This window comes from Lathyrus oleraceus, chromosome 4, assembly GCF_024323335.1.
Source record: "Lathyrus oleraceus cultivar Zhongwan6 chromosome 4, CAAS_Psat_ZW6_1.0, whole genome shotgun sequence".
Classification (NCBI taxonomy): Eukaryota; Viridiplantae; Streptophyta; class Magnoliopsida; order Fabales; family Fabaceae; genus Lathyrus; species Lathyrus oleraceus.
In genome coordinates this window covers 45,604,847-45,617,748 of record NC_066582.1, presented here as the reverse complement: position 1 = coordinate 45,617,748, position 12,902 = coordinate 45,604,847, and the positions used below count along the sequence as shown (strand labels likewise).

The 12,902-nt window shown below is 36.9% G+C and overlaps 1 protein-coding gene across 1 annotated transcript in view; it reads right to left on the bottom strand.

The window, feature by feature from the left end:
• LOC127138798 (uncharacterized) overlaps positions 1-11,964 on the bottom strand; it is an 83,656-nt gene extending 71,692 nt beyond the window's left edge. The window contains exons 1-6 of the mRNA XM_051065332.1: positions 11,714-11,964; positions 11,377-11,458; positions 10,608-10,711; positions 10,147-10,242; positions 10,021-10,068; positions 8,807-8,857 (exon numbers count right to left, since the gene is read on the bottom strand). Of these exons, the coding sequence (XP_050921289.1) occupies positions 8,807-8,857; positions 10,021-10,068; positions 10,147-10,242; positions 10,608-10,711; positions 11,377-11,458; positions 11,714-11,728 (396 nt within the window). The 5' untranslated portion in view covers positions 11,729-11,964. The remainder of the gene's footprint in view (positions 1-8,806; positions 8,858-10,020; positions 10,069-10,146; positions 10,243-10,607; positions 10,712-11,376; positions 11,459-11,713) is intronic.
• Positions 11,965-12,902: the final 938 nt, after the last annotated feature.

The window sequence follows — 12,902 nt, the reverse complement described above, 5'->3', positions numbered from 1 at the left end:
CTCTTGTTTAATGTCTAGTTCTTCTCCATGTACTCCTTTAACTGTTTTACAATCTACTTCTAATGTTTTGCTCCCCAATTCCCAATTTACTTGGCACTTAAGGTTGGGACATCCAAATCCCAATACCTTACTGCTTGTATTGGAAGATTGTAATATTCCTATTATCAATAAATCCAATTATGAATTTTGTGCAACTTGTTGTATCGGCAAAGCCCATCGTTTATATGTTTCTCCTTCTCTCACTCAATATAATACACTGTTAGAACTTATTTACAGTGACTTGTGGGGCCCTACCCCTGTACCTTCCTCCACAAATCATAAATACTACATTACGTTTGTAGATGCAGACACTAGGTTTACATGGATTTACCTTATCAAGACCAAATATGAGTCTCTTACCATTTTTAAACAGTTCAAAGTTACGGTTGAACTTCAATTTGGTTTCCAAATTAAATCTCTCCAAACTAGCAGGGGGAGTGAATTCAGACCATTTACAAAATTTCTAACTGACCTAGGGATCATTCATAGGCTGATTTGCCCACACACATCACCAAAATGGAGTCATAGAACGCAAACATAGATACACTGTAGATTTTGGTTTAACTTTACTCAGTCATGCCTCTTTACCTCTGAAATACTGGGATTTTGCTTTCCTCACAGTTGTCTATCTCATTAATCAACTTTCATCTGCATCTATCAATAATAATAATCCCTATTTTCGCCTTTTTGGTCAACACCCTGATTATCACTTCCTCAAAGTCTTTGATTGTGCTTGCTTTCCTCTTTTAAGACCGTACAATACCCATAAGTTTGACTTTCGTTCTCATGAATGTCTTTTTCTAGGATATTCCACCTCACATAAGGGGTACAAATGTCTCTCTCCTAGTGGTCGCCTTTATATATCAAAGGATGTTTTGTTTAACAAGTCTAGGTTTCCATACAATAATCTCTTTTCTCCTAAAGCTCAACCAACTAATTTTGTTTCTAAATCAATCAACTTAAGCCCCATGCCCTTACACTCCTTCAATCCCACAACTTCAACCTCATATCCTATTACATAAGTATCTCCCTCTCATGTTTCTCCCTTACAGTCTCATTCACCCACACCATCTATTGTCCAAACTTCACATATACACACACAAGCCGTACAGTCCCACTCACCCAGGCCATCTACTGCTCAGGCTTCACCCATACAACTTCTTGCATCTCCTTTTATGATGCAGATTGGGTTGCTAACCCAGATGATCGTCGACATGTCTCCGGTTCAGCTCTCTATTTTGGACCTAATATAATTTCATGGTGGTCTCGCAAGCACACTGTTGTTGCTAGGTCAAGTGCAGAGGTTGAATACGGAAGCCTTGCACTCACCACTGCAGAAGTTCTCTGGGTTCAAACTCTTCTACAAGAGCTTCATGTCCCTATTGCATCCTCTATTATTCACTAGGACAACCAGAGTACAGTTGTTATGGCACATAACCCTGTTCTTCATGCTCGTACTAAGCATATCAAAATAGACCTATTTTTTGTTTGAGAAAAGGTTATATCTAAACAACTCAGTGTTGTGCACATTCCAGGTTTTGTTCAAATTGCAGATGTGCTAACCAAACCTCTGTCTACTAAAAAGATCATGCAGTTTCGTTCCAAGCTCAAGGTGATTTCTAGGAAAACTCCACCATGACCTTGTGGGGGATGTTAGATGAGTCAGCTAGTTAGGTGTGCCAGCTATAGCAAGCAGACAGCTAGTTAGTTGTAGCCAGTTGTCAGTTAGTTAGTGTGCTAGTTGTACCCAGCTATTGTCCCACTTATATACACAACCCGAACAATATCTCCAAGCAATGTGGGACTACTAAATTCATCCCTTCAAACCCAACACAGTGAAGGTGTTAAGGCTTCAATGAAAGCAAGCCAAGTGTCGCAATTAAGATGACTAGGGACGAACCACAGTGAAGGGGAAAATTCCAACAAAAAGCAAATATGTGGTTGTTCTTTCTAGTGCTGAAGAAGATACCCATGATATGCACAACAGCATTTGTGAACTATTATGGCTCAAAATTATTCTAGAAGATTAAACAATAAATGGGATGGACAATGATTTAATGTGATTACTTGATATTCATATTGGACCTAACTCATTTTTACAAAACCAGTTTATAACGTTAGGAATGTCACTCTCTATAATTTATGCGGGATTAATTATATTAGAGTAGTTAGTCTGTTAGTGTTAAGATCAGCTTGTTATGCTGAGTTTGCACTAGTTTGTTATGCTTAGCTGTAAACAACTCAATTAGTTATGATGAGTTGTCACTAGTATAGCATCCTATATATACATCAGTCCATATGTAACTAGATTTTTGATGAGTTCATTCAATACAAACTTAGTTAACTCATCTTCTACGCATTCTTTATCATTCTCTAATATGGTATCATGAGCTTGTGATCCATCACAGTCATGTCTTCTTCCGCTACCAATGCTTCACTGTCGTAGCTGGAAAACAATTCTCCGGTCAGTGGCACCACTTCTTCTTCACAAAAGCAGCATCTTCATCACTGAAGAATGCATTCAAAACATTTGCGCAACAAATCAACATCAAGTTGATAACAACAACTTTCTTTCATGGAAGCAACAAGTTGAAGGTATCATTCGTATCCACAAACTGCATCGTCATCTTGTGAATCCGATGATTCCACCCTAACCTCTCAATTGAAGATCGTGCTTCTGATTCCGAAAATCCAGCATATCTACTATGGCATCAAGAAGATTCGTTACTCTTCACTTGGCTTCTAACTACACTCTCTGAATCCGTACTTCCACGCGTCGTCAAATGCATTCATGCGCATGAAGTCTAGACCGTGATTGATCAATTTTAAAGAACTCAGATCTACGTGAAATCCAAACAACTTTGCTATGTACTTCGTAGCATGGAGAAAGGTGATCGCACCATCGAACAGTATCTAGGTCGAATTCAACAAATCATTGATATCCTTGAGTCGATCGGAGATCCGGTATCGCATCGCGATCAGTTGAAAATGATTGTTGATGTATTAACATTGGAGTATCTTGCGTCGATTATCCAGTATCGCGATCAACCGGGTGAACTTGTTGTTGTTGAAACGATGCTCTTATCACATGAAGCTTGTCTGAATCGTGCTCCTCGAAGTTCATCTCTTGAATCTCACCGTTAACCTTACTCAAGGTAACCTCACACAGTCGTCACAGTCAACGATTGCCAATTCTTCTGATTCAGCCTTGTCTTTATCCAGTCATGAATCTTAACCACAGTTTGATGCTTCTCGCAACAATCGTGGTGGGCGTTCCTTCAACACTCGCGGTGGCGGTCGTAATGGTGGTAGGTCTCGTGTGCAGTGTCAAATATGTTCAAAAATTGGACACGATGCTAAAGTGTGCTACTACAGGCTCTCAGTGCAACAACCAAGCCCCAACCAATGGTGCAATCCAGTCATTGCTCAACAACCTCCCTCTAACTTTGTGAATCCTTGGCGGCAGTCCATTCCATAACAATTTCCTAACCAGTGGTGTGCTCCCTCATCTACTCCATCATGGAGTGCACCTTCAACTGGAGTTGTTCCAAGATCAGTAGCTCCTTCATATCCTCCCTTTTCAGCTAAACAACCTCAAGCTTATCTAGCAGGTTGAAATACTTGCACTGGTTCATCTACTACAGCTCAATAGTATCCTGACTCAGGGGCAACACATCTTGTGACAAACTCTGCCGATCACTTTCTAGACAGCATCTCCACATTTGGCTCTGACCAAGTGCTACTTGGTAATGGTCAAGGTTTCTCCATTACATCTATTCATAATACTTCATTTCAATCCACACACAAACCACATGTCACACTCACACTAAATAACATGTTGCTTATGCCTAAAATCACTAAGAATCTCATTTCAGTGAGCCAGTGAGTCAATTTGCTAGAGATAATCACCTGTATTTTGAGTTTCATCCTGATACGTGTTTTGTCAAATCTCAGGCTACATATGAAGTTGTGCTACAAGGTTCTCTTGGAAAGGATGGACTTTATTCCTTTGGTGCTCTACAGGCCACTACTCTTATCTCTTTCAATTCTACATCACCTAATGTTCACACACTCACTAGTACATCTTTACCTTCTATTGATTTCAAGTCTAGTACAAATAAAGATGCCAACATACTAGGTCCTTCTTTGTATGCTCAGTGGCACAATAGGTTGGGGCACCCTCATCATGAGGTTCTCAAAAATGTACTTACCAAATGTAATATTTATGTTCCTCATCAATCTAAGTTTGATTTTTGCACTGCTTGTTACTTAGACAAAGTTCATAGATTGCCCTCTACTCACTCTACCACTGTTTACACTGCTCCCTTTGATTTAGTGTTTGCTGATGTGTGGGGGCCTGCACCTATGTTGTCCTCCTCTGGTTTCATGTATCTTCTAACTTGTGTGGATGCCTTTACAAAATTCACTTGTTCTGCTTAGACTTAAATCTGAAGTTACCTTAGCCTTTACTAACTTCATGGCATATGTTAACACTCAGTTTAACTGTAAGATTAAAACAGTTCAAACTGATGGAGGATGTGAATTCCAACCCCTCACTTCTTTACTCACTAAGTAAGGCACTCTCTATATACTAACATGTCCACATACTCATCACCAAAATGGTTCTGTGGAAAGGAAGCACAAACATGTTATGGAAACAAGTCTCACCTTGCTGTCACATGCATCACTCCCTTTAAAATTCTGGGATCATGCCTTTCAGGCAGCTACATACCTTATCAATAGGACGCCTACTTCTATCTTAGGGATGAACTCCCCATATTTGACTGACTTTCCACCGCACTGAAGAAGACTACAAGTTCCTTAAAGTTTTTGGGTGTGCATGATATCCACACCTCAGACCCTACAATCCTAACAAATTTGCCTATCACTCCAAAGAATGTATGTTCTTGGGCTATTCTTCTCAACACAAGGGTTAAGTGCTTAGCACCTGATGGCAAAATATACATCTCAAAGGATGTGATTTTCAATGAAATCAAGTTCCCTTACTCCTCTATGTTTGCCTCTACCTTCATGTCTTCTCCTAATAATACTCAGAACTCCATCCATGTTCCCTTCTCTTTTACATCTTTTCAATTCAATTCTCCTTCTCGCAGCCCAAATAATACCTCCATCTCTGTTAATGCTTCTTCCTCTCAAAATGCCTCAGAATCTAGTTCTCCTACACAGCAGCCACATTCATCCACATTTGAGAGTCCTACATTGTCTCATGCTTCTCCCATTTCATTCTCATCTCTCCCTGACTCTCAGTTGCCTGAGCTTGTGTCAGGAGCTTCCAACTCACACTCTTCCTCTTCACCTCCTACACCACATATTTATCCCCTAAATACTCATCCTATGGTCACTATAGCCAAGGATGGTATTGTCCAACCTAGACTTCATCCTACTTTCCTTCTAATTGAATTGGAACCTACTTCCTATAAGATAGCACTCAAACATCCTCCTATTTTCCTTCTAATTGAATTGGAACCTAGTTCCTATAAGATAGCACTCAAACATCCTCAGTGGTGCAAGCTGAACATACCGCATTGCTGCAAAACAACACATGGACTCTCACCAACCTTCCTCCTAATAGAAGGGCAATTGGGTGTAAATGGATCTTTAGGATCAAGCAAAACCCTGGTGGCTCCATTCTGAAATATAAGGTCGGGCTTGTTGCAAAAGGGTTTCACCAAGTTCATGGGTTTGACTTTCAAGAAACCTTTTCTCTTGTGGTTAAGCCTGTCACTGTCAAGATTGTCTTGACACTTGCTATTTCTAGGCAATGGCATATCACTCAACTTGATGTGAACAATGCCTTTCTAAATTGCATTTTGGCTGAGGAAATTTACATGCAACAGCCTCCTGGTTTTGTCAATTCAAATACTAATTTAATCTGCAAACTGAACAAAGTAATCTATGGTTTAAAACTGGCCCCTAGGGTCTGGTTTGAAAGGCTCACCTCTGCTCTTCACAACTTTGGCTTCCTCACCAGCAAGTGTGATCCTTCCTTATTCACTCAAAGAAAACCTACCTATACCATTTTCATGTTGGTATATATAGATGACATCATTGTTACAGGGAATTCTCCAAGTCATATTCAAAATCTAATCACTCAGCTTCATGCCCAGTTTTCTCTTAAATAACCTGGCTCACTTAACTATTTCTTAGGAATTGAGGTTTCAAAAGTTTCCAATGGAAGCCTATTCCTATCTCCGACTAAATACATCAGAGATCTCTTGGCCAAAACAAATATAAGTGAGGCCAAGAGTCTTCTCACCCCTATGGTGTCTAATCTTAAACTCACAAGACAGAGTTCAGATTATCTTCAAGATCCTTCATACTACAGGTCTGTTGTTGTGGCATTGCAATATGCCACCATCACTAGAACGGAGATCAGCTTCTCAGTGAACAAGGCCTGTCAATTTCTAGCTCACCCTTTGCAAACTCATTGGGTTGCTATCAATAGAATTTTGAGGTATCTCAGAGGCACATTGCATCATGGCCTGCACTTTATGCCAACCAATCCTGCTAAACCATTGCAAATCACAGCCTTCTCTGATGCGGACTGGGGTTTCGATCCTGATGATAGAAAATCTACATCAAGCTCATGCATTTATCTTGGGTTCAATCTGATATTTTGGTGGTCCAAGAAACAAACACTGGTAGCCAGGTTGAGTACAGAAGTTTGGCTAGCACTGCTTCAGAGGTACTTTGGGTCCAATCTCTCCTCTCAGAACTGCAAGTCATCACTCTATCTCTCATTCTCTATTGTGATAATCTTAGCATTGTATCTTTGTCTCACAATCCTGTTCTTCATGCCAAGACAAAACACATGGAGCTAGATATTTTCTTCCTTAGAGAGAAGGTTCTCAATAAAACATTTTGTGTTAAGCACATTCCTGCTGAGTTGCAGAATGCAGATATTCTGACTAAACCACTCTCTGCCCTGAGATTTCTTAATCTTAGGGATCATCTTAGAGTAGTGGACAAGACTACTCTACACTAAAGGATCGTCTTCAGCAGACAGGCAGAAGACTCCTCCATTTGAGGGGAATATATTAGAGTAGTTAGTCTGTTAGTGTTAAGCTCAGCTTGTTATGCTGAGTTGGCATTAGTTTGTTATGTTTAACTATAAACAGCTTAATTAGTTATGTTGAGTTGTCACTAGTGTATATATATATATATATATATATATATATATATATATATATATATATATATATATATATATATATATATATATATATATATATATATATATATATATATATATATATATATATATATATATATATGAGTCCATATGTAACTAGTTCTTTGATGAGTTCATTCAATACAAACTTAGTTAACTCATCTTCTATGAATTCTTTATCATTCTCTAATAAATTATACCTCTTACGCCCACACTATTAGGCTTGGTGTGTGGATATAAATGAAGGTGGCTCGAATCAATAGGCAGAAAATAAAAAAAACTATATCAATGCTAATAAATAGAGAATGAATGGGGTAGATTGAGCTAGACCAACATGTTATCACGAAGAAGCTCGATTGATTATGGTTTGATTTATACTCCATATGTTTCTTCATTTAAAATTTGAATTGGACATAACTCAGCCTTACAAAATAAATTTGTAAGGTGAGGATTGTCCTCACTTATAACATATGTTCGGATCATCTCTCATCTAATGATGAACTTTCAACCACATCCTTACATCCAAGACTAAACAATAGAATTGTGGCCCGATAGTACAAAGTTGACAGCAAGTGACTCAACGAATTTGGGATAAGCTATAATATCATGCTGAAATTGTGAGATTTAAGGTAAAAGATGAAAGAAGAATAAGAAACTTGAATGTTATTGACACTGACTTGATTGCAACTTAATATTGACTTGATAAGAGTCCGACATTGGATGACGAGTGTGTTAAGAATCCCACATTGAATAGAAAGGGCGTGAATATACGTTTATAAGTGGGGGTTCATCCACTCATCCTCACCTTACAAGTCGGCTTTGTAGAGTTGAGTTAGGCTCAACCCAAACTCTAAGATAGTATCAGAGTCTATCCATAATTTGTTGGGCAACCAACTATCACAATTTTGCTATCAAGTGACTCAAGAGCACATCAAATGTTCAATCTTGGGTGTGAAGGGGATGTTAAGAATCTCACATTGGATGAGAGATGGCCTAAACATATGTTAATAAATATGGACAATCTTCACCTTACAAGCCAATTTTGTAAAATTAAGTTAGACTCAACTCAAAATCTAGGACTTCAGAGGGACAGTTTATAGATATTTTGTCAAAAGCTTGTGCAGCCCAGTTTTTAAAAAAAATAGTATTCAAGCTAGGAATGGAAATACTTAGTCATCAACTTATGGGTGTGTTGGAGCCTGAATAAATTTTTATCGTTCCATTTCCAAATAGTTTGGATTCACTCTATAGAAGCAAAATGAATAATGGATATCAGAGAATAGTGTTACTGTTAGCCACAGTATTCATCTTGAAAACTACATTTTGCATCTACTCTCATTGTAACTCCAATGAATAGAAATGTATATTGCTGAATTTTGCATCTACTCTCATTGTAACTCCAATGAATAGAAATGTATATTGCTGAGAGCACTCAAACCTCAAGCACATTCACATATGTCGTTTCTTCCAACTCTAATATTTTCATCATATTTTAAATAACATGAAAAAATGGGTAAACTAATCATAAACCAAGTGAATTTAATAACCATTAGCTAGATTATATAAAATTCGTACACTTCCCAACTTGGACTTGGATATTGCATCAAGTGTTGCCAACTCTGCTTCCTGCATGAGCAATGGAAAAAAAGACAAAGAATTGAAAAAACAAATATTAGAAAAAATATAATTTAAAAAATAAAAGTTGATGAAGTTTAACAGAGGCCCGAAGACAGGGAAAATGTATCATAAAAAGAAAAAGCCACTAAATTCCTTGCTTATCACTTTATTTTCCTTCTCTGGACCTCCCCTTTTCAGAGGAATGCAGCTATTTGAAATAAAGATAGAGCAAAACGGTGCAAGCTAGTGAAGCTACACTGACTGACCTCTAATAGTGTTCAAAAAAATACTGGGAAGGGGGATACTATAAGTTGCAATAATGACCATTTTACAACCATATCCGAAGATATTTTAACTCCGTCCCTTACAAAGTCAAACTCCTACCGTTGAGATGACATCTCTTGGACACCTCTAATAGTGTCTGGATTGAGAAAAACAAGAAATAATACCCTAACATGTACAGAGTCCAAAGATAGACCAATATTGGACACCTCTAATATTGTGGAGGTATTTCTAGTAGAATTGACAGCTAAGCATAGCTGTAACAGGAGGTGTAACCTAAACAAGCTTTTTCCCATTAGGTGAATCAGCTTTATGGATCAAACAACAAATAATACCCTATCATGTACCGAGTCCAAAGATAGACGATTTAAATCTTCTTTTTTTTCATAATTGGTATGGCCTATAACTTTTTGTTGTCTCCCTCCTTTTTTCTATCAAATGGACTACCTTCCATCGAGTCAACCCTCCTTACAAGTGCTTCCACAGGTCTTCTCCACACTAAACTACATAACTTAAGCAGCCTCTACAATTTAAAGTACACAAATCCTCTTTCAAGTAATTGTATTTCAAATCTAAACCTGTTGGGTCTTATGTAACCATTCATCAATCAGAAACATTTTCATCTCTTCTCGCTAAGTTACTTTCATGGTGGCTCCTTACCGTCCAACATTTAGTCACATAGATGGTACAACATTGAAGGTTCATCAAAATTGATTGAAAATAATAAAAAGAAAATTTGGTTTGGGCACAAATGTCATGATAACTTTATAAAATTTTAATGCAAGAAAATCTATCACAGATTACACAATCGACTGGGCAACAAGCATCAATATACCTTTCTTAAAATAGATGCTAAATAAGATATTTTCACAAGTTGCATAGAATCTTACCTCAATCTGCTGAAGCTTGTCTTGGAAAAGTTTTTCTCTATCCTCCTCCTGTAAAAAGTAATAGCTTAATTAAGAAAAGGATACAAACATTACTTAATTAAACTACAAACAAAAATACTTTTGTACCTTTACAGTTCGAGTATCAGGAGCAGGATTAGCAAGAACAAAGACACGATCGATTAGAACAATCACCGGTTCTTTCCCCAAACTTTTCCAAGGAACCTATTACATTATAGAGAGTGAGGCAGAAATTTGAATGAACATTCAATTTGAAAGCTCGAGGAAGAATTCCAGAGGAGGTAAAAGGGGGGAAAATGAGGAGCATCAAACAAGGTAAAAAGATGAGTTATAAAAACGAACATCGTAAACCACTAAAAAATACATTGAAATTACAAAACCAAACACGCAAGCTTGTATGCCATATATTTTTAACAGCTAAATATGCATGTAAGCATGTGCATATGTATCCATTCATACTCGTATAATTATAAAACGCACATAGATGCACGCATATATGACTATGACTAACCAATCCAAAGTAAGGAGCCAAAAGTTGTTATCAGACAACCAGAAATGGTAAATGCTACCTTCAATGTGATGGTACCAACAAAACCAGATTTGACGGTAAGCGGGAGTTTTAGTGCATTTAGTGCCTCTGACTTTAGCTTCAAATCTTTGAGGACAACGTCACCTGCAGAGTTGATCCTTTAGATGGAATAACAATGATCGATTGTCTCAAAGGAGTAAAAAGCATTTCAGAGTAATGTGAAATTTTGCAAGCATTCATGACAAAAAGCTTCAGCCAACATTGTATTCTGAGATGAACTCATTCAATAAAAATAAATTTGCTGGCGCAATATTGAATTTGGTTCCATGCAAAAGCATACAATATTAAAATGTAAAGGCGTGTGTTAATGAAACTACGTCTAGCATATAGCATATGCTTAACCACCATAGTTGTTAAATCACTTCAAAGAGCAAAACAATTTCATTTGCATATAAAAAATAAAATATTAAAGAAAAACCCAAAGAAACCAATGACAGCAAAACTAAAAATACTCTTAGAAAAACAAGCATGTCCTACAAATATCTATCTAAAAACTCCAGAGTTATTCTCTGACCAAATATGCCATCCGGCATCAGCAATCCAGCAAATAGAGAATAATCTATTCTCCTTTCAACTCACAACACCTCCAAGGTGAAGTATAAATTAAGGGGAGAAAAGAAGATTTCCAAACTAAGATAAGTTGAATGTAATCCACAACTGCTAATTTAGCTCAGAATGCATAATTTCAGCACAGGAAATCAAAAAAAAAAATTAGAGAATAAATTGAGAGAAAATAGCAGAAAACAAACCCTTCCAAACACTTATTCTCAAGGCCTCCGAAGAGAGTCCGTGTACATATTCGCCCAAATATCTCCGAAGCAAATGCAGTACCTGTCAACAAAGCAAACATCACTACACAGAAGCATAGTCTCCAAACTAATTTACTCTTACTTATAGCATTCAACATCGTTAATTGACAAAAATCATACAAAGCCTGCGTTCGAGAAACATCACAAATTATTGAAACCGAAGCCTAAAAAGAAAGATCGCATACACTACGAAAACGCACGCATCAAATTGAAAATCAGGTTGAATATCAATGCGCGAAAAAATGAATTACAAGTGAAAATTATGGAGGATTCTTACGTGAGCTTCGAACATGATGAAAGCGATGAACCTGAGATGTGGATGGTTAGATGGAAGAAATGGAATGAAGAATGAAAGAGAGTACGTACGTATAAGAGATTCAACAATTCAATAGACGAGAAAGGGAAGAAATGAAGGAAATGAGAGAGAATCGGTTATATAGGTCCCGGTTAACTTCAAAGTTTATTATGAGTATTGAGTAAGGACGTGCTCTGTAAGAACCTGGTACTGACACCGGCTTAGTGGTGGTCCCCCTAATCAAATTTGTTATTTTACTTTTCTAATATCATCTTTTTCTTATGAAATTTTTATCACCTTTTCGGAAGTCTTATTTATTTATTTATTTTTACTATATATATGATTTTTTTAGGTAAGGAATATCTTTCTTGTTTTGTGAAACCAAAATGAACCGCTGTAGTAATTGATACATGCTCTAGCTATATGATCTATAATAATTTTCTTTATGTTAGAAGGTTAGAAGTTATATTGCTACAAACTAAAGTAGACAAATGGCTATTCTTGTGCACAAGTCACGAGTCTAATACGAAATAGGAAATAGGTTTAGTTATCATTTTCAATATATAAATTAAGCAATTTCTTATTTTACTTTATGGAATGGGATGAAAAATATCATATTAAAAATTTTAAGGTTAAAATAACTTTTTTTTCTCCGTAAATTATCGAATTTTTAATGTTTCATTTCTGAACATTTTTTTTAAGACTAAAACCAACATAAAGAAATATAGGGATTCAGACAAAAAAAATACAATAATCAAAATCAAAAATTGAATTTTTACTAAAATAACCCAGATTTTGAAAAAAAAATCTCAAAATAATCCTGATTTTAAAAAAAATCTCAATCTATCCAATTTTTAAGAGGAGACACTAATTGGATTGGCGCCTCCTCTTAAACTTAGAGAGGAAACGTCAATTGGATTGGCTATGGCACATGGTGCAGTCAATTCAATTGGCGCACATGTGTAAATGTTAAAGGGAGACGCCAATTTGATTGGCACCTCAGTGTGTTTTGTAAAATTTTTCAAAAATAATCTACATGATACATAATTTCGAAATCGGACCAATTCATATTAATATTTCTTTATAAAGCCCAAAAGCCCGTTTAGCCCTTCGGACTAAGGCGTGACCATAGGATCTCACAGTGTCGGAATGAGTTGAAGACGAGATGTGG